Below are 9,571 nucleotides of genomic sequence, written 5' to 3' on the forward strand. Positions count from 1 at the left end.
AGGATAAAGACTTTTCTTTCCAACTGCTTAACCTACGATTGACATGAGTCAGCACCGAGTTAAGGAGCCTGCTATTGACTCTTCCATGCTGAATAGGAACTCCCAAATACCTTACTAAGTTGTCTGTACGTTGAAATCCAAAAGCTTTGTTGATTTCTGACTTCACTGCCCACCCCACGTTCTTGGAAAAAAAGATGCGAGTTTTTTGTGACCGACTTTCTGACCCGAACTCTTACAGAAAATATCTAAACAAGATTGAATAATTTCCACTTGCTCCATAGATGCCTCAAAGAATAATATAAGATCATCTGCAAAGGCTAGATATGACAAACTTGGGCCATTGCTAGAAATCTTTACTGGTTTTCAAAGTTTATAAGTAACCGTAATTTCAATGATATGAAACAAGCGTTCTAAGCAGAGCACAAACAGGTACACTGATAGAGGATCTCCCTGTCCAATCCCTCTTGAAGGATGAAACTCCTTTAGGGCTTCACCATTCCAAAGCATGTAGTTGGAGTAGAGATACACGCCCAAACCAATTCCACAAAAACCTGCGGAAGTCCAATATCTGTCAATGTATCCTTGACAAAAGTCTAGTCTAGCCTATCATAGGCCTTTTCAAGATCTATTTTAATAGCCATCCACCCTTTCTTCCTAGATTTGTGCTTCATAGAATGAATTACTTCCTGGGTAATGATAATGTTGTCTGTAGTTTGCCTATTTGGAACAAAACTACATTGATTTATATTTACTAGACCTTCCATCACACTTCTGAGCCGAGTAGCTAAGACTATAGTAACCACTTTATAGGAAACATTGCATAGACTTATAGGCCGCATCTATTTCAAAAAGAGGTGACACCGTCCACTTTCAGAATTAGTGTAATGAGGGTATTATTTACCTCGACAATTTTGCTCGGTGATTCCTCTATATCATAGATTAATTTGCAAAGAGTTGACTCCACTATATCCCATTGTGATTGATAGAAAGCAACTTGAAATCTGTCAAGCCCAGGCGCCTTAAGACTACCCATATGCTTATAGGACGTGCGAGCCTAGCTAAATCAAATTCATCCAACTCGGGAAAAGATTTAGATAGACAATAAGGCTCATAATTCCCCGGATCAGCGAATCATGGTAGAAATTATTTACCATATTCTCCAATTCCTTCTGATCACGAACCTATACCCCATCCTCATTCTGCAGGGTAGCTATCTGGTTGCGTCTTCGTCGAATTAAGGTTGTACCATGGAAATATTTGGTGTTACAATCTCCAAACTCTAACCATTTGCAACGAGACTTTTGGAACCAGAGTCAAGAAGAATTACTTCAACTCTCTATCATTTCTTTTTTATTGCTTCCATAAAAGAAATAGTTACTTCTTCCAATAATTATATCTCAAAATTATTTTTCTCTCGTTAGTTATGTCATCAAAAAGTAAAATACACAATCATTAAGTAAATCAATTGTAAAATTTATTTGTTTATTTACATGTTTATTGAACAAAACTTGCAATTCAACATAAATCATTGGTGGTAAATATGTTTTGCACATGTATGACACTAGATTCTTTTCAGTTTTATTAAAACTGTCTCTTAACATATGTTTAGATTCAAGTTTGCATAATCATAAATTCATATTTCTTTTAATATTCTTAGTTATAATTTCTATGTTAAATTCATATTTACATATTTTTAAACAAGCATTTATTCTATTTAATAGGAACACCTTAGGAGTTTTAACTTTAAAAAACAGCACACACCACTCTGACATTCTTTTTAGTACCTTTTGAAAATAACTGTCCCAAATGTACAGCAATAGTAGCTATCACAACTACATTTTTTTAGTAAATAAAACATTAAAATTTCTATCACTTAATATGTATGAATCCTCAGTTAAAGAGAGAAAAAGATGAATTTCTATCACTTATTTTATTTTAAAATTTTAAAAAATTAATAAAACATTAAAAATGATAAATGCAAAAATAAATACAGAAAATTTGAACGCAGAGTATCCGAATTCCAAAAATCACCTCCAGTGTCGTTGAGATGTAAATGAATAACTAGACGAACAATGACATAGACAGATCCCAAGAAAAAGCAGACAAAAAAGTACGGATTTACTAATACACAGATCCGAATGTGAAAACAAGTTGCATTGCAAAGTGAATCCCGGAGTTTGGTACAATGCACAAGTGATTATGATCACAAGAATGTGATCCTTCCGATGGAACCAAAATACAGCTAGATACTGCTTATGTACCACCAAATTTCAAATAAAACCAATGCCAGAACCTTCCAAATTTCATAAAGGACGAGTATATGTGTAATTGAGTGTATTGCAGCTACACTATAATGTATGTCTGTTTAATCATGTGAAAGTAAAGAAAGATTAGCATGGTGTAATGTACATGTATTAATATATATAAAATTTCTATACCAATAGAATTGTTTGTATATATATATCATCCTGTGAATGTATACTCATAATGCTTTTATTAAGAGTTTAATTTTCCTTAGACAAAACTTATACTAATAGGAGTTAATCTATTACTGAACTGCTAGCAATAGATTCTTGGAAGATCAAACCCATATAAGTATTAAGAGAGGAAAAAATAACAAGAGTGATAAGATGAATGATGTGACACTGAGAGATAAAATGAAATTTATTAAAACCCAAATGATAAGGTCCTGCTGTGATCTCTACAATGGAACAAAAATCACAACAAAACAATGAATTAGACCATTGTACTTTATTGTTTTAAGCACAAAGCATGAAGTTTAAAAAAAATTACAGCTAGCAATGCTGCAAAATTTAAGTGACATTAATTGTAACTTGAAAAGAAATACTAAAAAAAAAAAGTACAGAAATTTCCACTTCTAATTCAGTGGCTGTGAACCATGATTGATTTATTTTTTGCCTCCAACAGGGTTAAGCTGATCCCAAGCTTCAATCCAAGTGACCATAGCATCTGCCAGCTTGTCAAAGTAAGGATCTACCTTTGAAAGTTTTTCCTTGACTTGTTTGGAGAGTTCAATGTAGCACTTTTGAACAGTTGTGCATTCTTTTGGAAGAACAATATTCTGGAAGAATGGAATGATGTCTTCCTGCCAGAATATACCTTTGTACTCTTTCCTCAGATTTACAAATGGGTTACTTGCCTTGCTGTGATAGATATATGGCAGACCAGTCTTGATTCCTAGCCCCAAATGATCACAGATCACCTGAACCATCATCATGAAAATATCTCAGTTGTTTGTGCTATAATTCACATAACTACTACCAAGTTCTTGTTTAATTCAATTATTTTGAAAAATAATCACTTGTTTTTACTAAATTTTATATAAAAGAAATAAAAATAATGTTTCTCTGAGTTCAACTTATACTCCTCACTTTGTTAATAAACTCTCATTTAACTTATTTAAAATTGAAGGTATATATAACATAATTTTAACTTCTGAAAGAAATTTAATTTATTTTACTTCCTTATTTATTCTCTTACAAGTATTTAATGAACATTTCATCCAAACTAAACTTGATTAAGACTAAAAAAGGTCAAATAGAAAGAGAGAGTTGTGAAAATAAAGCAAAGAAAGGACCTTGCAGCACCAGCCAGCCCACATATCATCATAGCGTCCAATTGGTTGACCATCTCCCATTAGACCAAAGTACATTGCTGGTCCAATAAGATCACGATCAAATGCCAAGTTCATTCCACACATGGGAAATAAGGTTCCTTTTGGTATGGTCAGAACAGTATCCACATACCTGATACACAATCACAACACTTGGAATCAAACTTGCATATGCTAATAAATTTTAGTTTTTATTAGCTAAGGTTCATATCATTATTATCATGTAGCACATACCTAGTGTTCCTCTCAAGAGGCTTCACAAGCTGTGTAGGAGCATCATAATCAGGGATGTTAAGCCAAAGTCCATGTGAAACCGCAGTTGGTACACCTTCACGAAGACTAAAAGGATATCCACGAACAAAATCTACACCTTCTCTGAAGGGGTCATAAAGGGTATTGAAAAAATATGGAGTGGATGGACAGAGAAGGTTCTTAATATGCTGCTGAAGTGCATTAATCTGTTTTCCAGATGGATCACTGGCAACCTAAGCCACACAAAATAAATAATTAATAAAATAGTGAATCTTAATTTAAAAAAAAAGAAGCATAAGTAGCAGTAAGAATTATAAATTAATGAAATCTATTAAGTAAGAACACATGATTATAAAATGAGTAAATAAAACCAATGTCCACAGCAGATACAGGGCACCTCTGAATTCCACCAATGATTCAAGGTACATTATTTTATATACAACATAAATCTTAGAAATCTAACCAACACTGTTGACACGTGAATTCAACAGATAAAAGACAGAATTAACACTAGGCAACATGGACCAATTTAAAACTTGTGGTTTCACAAACAATGCTTAAAACTTCCAAATCTCAAGTTACACAGGAGCAAATTATCATCATTCTAACAAACTAAACACCTTGAAGAAGATTATCATCACGTTAACCATAAAAACATGGAACTAACTCATGCCGTGGCCAAAGTGAAAAGAAGCAACACCAGTTACACATTGAAAACAAATAACAATGACACAAGCAGAATAAAAAGATCCAAAATCTCCAAGGCACCAGAGAAAGAATCTGCTAACAAAATCATTACATGGAGGCATGAAATTAATCACCAAGTTCAAAAGAATCAAATCACATCAAGATCTCTCAAAACACTGGCCAAATCAACAAAACTAAGACCCCCCAGAAAGTTAAAAATAGAATGGAAAAACTCACAAAACAGTCATCATCAATGGTGAAGATGTACTTCTTCTTAGACACCATGTAGCCAAAGCAACGACAAGCAGAATCCTTGAAGGAGATGCAAGAGGCCCTTGGACCTAAAAGCTTGTTGATGTCATTGCGGTTGTAAAGCTCATAATCAAAACCAGGAGGAACCTTAATGGTCTTGGTGGGGTCACCATCTTGAACAATGATCAAATGATAAGGCTCAAAAAATGGCCTCCACATTTCAAGAAAGTCAAGGTTCCTTATGGTGGGGATCACAATGTCAAGCTCATCTTTCAATGGAGGTGTGTCAGCCATTGCAACAAAGTTAAGGTAGCAGTTTCAAAGAGAGAGAGTGTGTGTGAAGCTTTATGGAGAAAAAAATGCGTTTTTGAAGAGAAACAGTGCCTAAGTTATCGGCACTAGTGTGAGGTTTTAAGGTTATTTGATGTGTCTGAATGTTTCAGGTAACTATATATGACTTCTTCAAAAGGTGTTGCGTGAGATGTGGTAACTTTGTGTGGATGGAAGTGAGACACAAACACCAAAATAAGTGTTGCACCAAGAAACTAAGAAACAAGATTGAGGTTCATATTCTATTGCATCAACTAGAGTTTTGTGTTTGGGTTGGGATTCAATATGAGGGGTACCCATTCATATATACATGGATCATCATTCCTTATGGTAAAAAAAATCATATATTTTGATTTAAAGCTGTTGGGTGTTGAGAAAAACTGAATTAAATTACCATAAATTTGTTTGGTTTAATTTGGAATTGTCAACAAAATAAATGTCTATATGAACAACATATATATAAGATAAGCATTATTATAACCTTTTAGAAGACCTTTAATATAATAATCACGACAAAAATAAAGATTATTATCAATGACTTTAACGTATATGAATAAAGAGTTATTAAAGTTATGAATTTATACTTATGTATAAGGTTACAAGTAATTAAGAAAAACTGAACAACATTTAACTAAGGAATAAAACTAAATAAAATTTGCTTATACAAGTAAGAATTCAATTGAAATATACTGATTTTTTATACTATTACTTAATCATGAATTATTATGTCAATAAAAATTATTGATTTTTGTTCTCATTGTTTTAAAAAGTTATATCATTAATAATTTTTAATTAGTTAACAAGACAAAAAAATTTGTGTATCAAAATTATATTCATAACTTATATCTTAAGCTAAGTAACATTTATACAAATTTTAGAAGTTTAAGTAACATTTGAGTATTTATATCTTAACTTTCATATATTATAATATATAATATATAAAGAAGTACATCCACACACATTTGAAAAGCAATATGATTGATGACCAATTAATTTTATACGTCCATTATTTTATAATCCATGGTTTTGTGTGAAAAGGGCACGTAGATTTGCAATAACTGTGACACCACCGCCATGCAAGGAAGGATTTTCAGATTCATGTTTTGAGTCTTCTCATGCAGAGCCTATGGAAAGTGTCGTCTCAATTAAAACTTAAAAATATATAAGAATTGAAATTCGATAGGTAATAATTTGGATTCTAAACAATGCAATATGAAAAGGTGATTGAAAGAATTAAATAAAGTTAATTTCTATCGTGACTAATGAATAGTTTAAATAGCTACATACGATTTATCACTATTAATTTTATATATCTAAATAATAGAGTTAGTAATTTAATTAAAACATATATATTTTTAATTTTTAAGATATTTAAAAAATTATAACCATTAACAAGTACTTCAAAATAAATTTCCTTTTATGTTAATTTTTTATAGTTGATGTCACTTAAAAATTACTGTTTAAAAAATATATTTACAAGTATAAATCATACTTATGATAATAAATTAAGAAAAATACTTACAAAATAAATAAAATTCCTGGATTGTACCTTTTATGCTTTCAAATTACAAATTTACTCCTAACTTGTTATCTTAGACTGTAAAAAAAAAAAAATTATTGCATATGTACGCTAAATTTGTCTATTACTTATCTTAAAAGTAATAATATTGATGAAGTCCTTATGATTTGAGTTTTCAAATCTTTACATAGTTAAAAAAATTTAATAATAAACGAGTCTAATTTATTACTTTTCAATATATTGCAATAACTATTTTATAAATATAATGTAGTTAGGTAATATTTCATTTATGTAAATAATATATGATTAAATTAGTAACTATTCTTAAAAATATTAACTCTTCCTTTAATTATTCAATTGTGTTTTAATATATATTTTATTAATTTTTTTCTTATATCTTGAAAGAATGAGACATTGCGATCCATTTGTTGTTAGAAATATAATTAACTACAATTGTTAATTGTTAATTAAAATTTAAAACAGACAATAGTTACAGATTATTATAATATGTTTAAAGAACAATTTTATAACTATTTTTAATAATTTATACAAATTTTTAAAAGAAAATAATAAGACAATATTTAATTTACATTATTTACTATTTAAAATATGCAATAATTACTAACTGTTGTCTAAATTTTAAAGATTATTTTGTTATCGTTTTATTATATTGATTTAGTAACATAAATTTGTAACTTTTATATACGATAAATAAAATTCATACTTGAAATATAATAAAATATACTTATTAATTATTATCTAAAATTAAATAAACAATAGTAAGAAATGAGATTTTTACAAAAAATTTATAAAAAAAAAATACAGAAATAGATCAAGGGTCTATTTATTTACCCAAATAGATCCATAATTTGGCCACCCAGAATTCGGTTCCCAGGAACTGAATTCTGACTTGGCTTTTTTATTTTTTATTTTTTTCATTTTTAAATTTTTAAATTTTTTTATGTTTTTATATAATAAAATAAATATTATTATTTAAATTATATTTATATATTTATATTTTGTTAAAATAAATATTTATAAATATTTTGTTAATTATATATAATAAAATAAGCTTTATTATTTGAATTATGTTTATATTTTTATATTATTTAAAAATGAATAAAAATAAAAATAATATTAATTGTAAATATTTATTAAAATTTATTTTACATATTTAAGATAATAAATAATATTACAGTTTTGTCTCTTCGAAGAAGTCTTTTCTCCATCAAATAATTTGAATGACTTCTATAAAATTGACATTAGAGAAAGACAGGATGAAAATTAGGTTACAAGACATGCTTAATGGATCAAAATATGGAACAACAGACGTAAGCTGACAATAACGGGTCATCTAATGCAAGGCCCATTGTGTCACACATAAGAATACATAGAATGGTACATTGTCAATTTCATCTATTTCTCATCTGTGCCACTACTACTACAAGATCCAAGGAGGAGCGACCAACAACTAAGGACTACCAACACATTTAAAATTGGTATGACTTCCACACTGTTGTACCACAAGATTGTATCAATTCCTCCGAACATTACGCTAGAAGTAAACATAATTAATACAAGACATTCGTTTGCAACAATATTAGAAGATTTTTTTACAAACTTATTTGGATTTGATTTTACAACTCCATCTTTAGCACAAACTTACATGCAGTCTCTTTATCAACCAGATTTTGCTAATGAACCTAGTAATTCATCAAATGCATTCTAACAACTAGACTTTTATGATGATCCAAATTCTCCACAAGTTGATCATGAAATCCCAGAGCAATAACCACAACGACAAAACCCATTACATCACAGACGTCGCCCTTATTGTGGAACTGGCCACCATTATGGAGATAGTTAATTATTAATATTGTTATGAATTTGTTATCATCTTTATTAATGCATTTTGTCTTCATCAATATTACCTTAGTAATATGAAAACGTTAATTTTAAAATATTTGTCTCTAGTATAAATAATTAACTTATAATTTAATATTTTTTTACTTTTTAAAAATAAATTTTTTATTCTAAAATAAAATTTATTAAAAATTATAATAGTAAAGTTTTAAAATTTAGGGTATTAAAAATTATAATATTAAATAATGTCATTTTTAAAAAAACTAATTTAATTAAAATAAAATTTTTATTCAAAATATCATTTTATCCTATTAATATTTAAAAATATTAAGTCAAAATTACATATTTAAATAAATAAATAAACAGAATAATATTTAATATATTTATTTAGTTTTTTAAAAAATAATTATTATCTTTAAGTATAAATAATTTAAGCATTAACATTATTATCTAAAATAATATACTTATTATTTAAATATATTAATTAGTTTTTAAAAATCATCTAAAATAATTTACTTATTATTTAATTATTTTAATTAGTTTTTGAAAATATAATTATTATTGTTTTTTAAAGTATTATTTATTATCTTAAATATATAAAATATATTTTAATAAACATTTAAAATTAATATTATTTTTATTTTTATTCATTTTCAAATAATATAAAAATATAAACATAATTCAAATAATAAAACTTATTTTATTATATATAATTAACAAAATATTTATAAATATTTATTAGAATAACATATTATAAATATTTATTTTAATAAAATATAAATATATAAATATAATTTAAATAATAATATTTATTTTATTATATAAAAACATAAAATAAAATTTAAAAACGAAAAAAAAGTCAAGTCAAAATTCGGTTTTTTGATAATCAAATTTTAGGTGGCCAAATTGTTGCTACAGTATATAGGTTTATTTGGGTAAATAAATAGACTTGGGTCTATTTTTGTATATATTTTTTATAAATTTTTTGTAAAAATCTCGTAGGAAATCGTTCTAACAAGTTTTAAGATATTGTT

General features: G+C 27.8%; 1 protein-coding gene across 1 annotated transcript; it reads right to left on the bottom strand.

Moving 5' to 3' along the window:
* Positions 1–2,642: 2,642 nt before the first annotated feature.
* Positions 2,643–5,229, bottom strand: LOC113867335 (probable UDP-arabinopyranose mutase 1). Its single transcript, XM_027502597.1, has 4 exons — positions 4,811–5,229; positions 3,869–4,119; positions 3,599–3,767; positions 2,643–3,223 (listed from the first exon to the last, which is right to left on the bottom strand). The coding sequence occupies exons 1-4, from the start codon at positions 5,117–5,119 to the stop codon at positions 2,909–2,911; spliced, it is 1,044 nt and encodes a 347-aa protein (XP_027358398.1). The 5' UTR covers positions 5,120–5,229; the 3' UTR covers positions 2,643–2,908.
* Positions 5,230–9,571: the final 4,342 nt, after the last annotated feature.

The sequence above is a fragment of the Abrus precatorius genome, unplaced genomic scaffold (assembly GCF_003935025.1).
Source record: "Abrus precatorius isolate BTA unplaced genomic scaffold, Abrus_2018 Scaffold5, whole genome shotgun sequence".
Lineage (NCBI taxonomy): Eukaryota > Viridiplantae > Streptophyta > Magnoliopsida > Fabales > Fabaceae > Abrus > Abrus precatorius.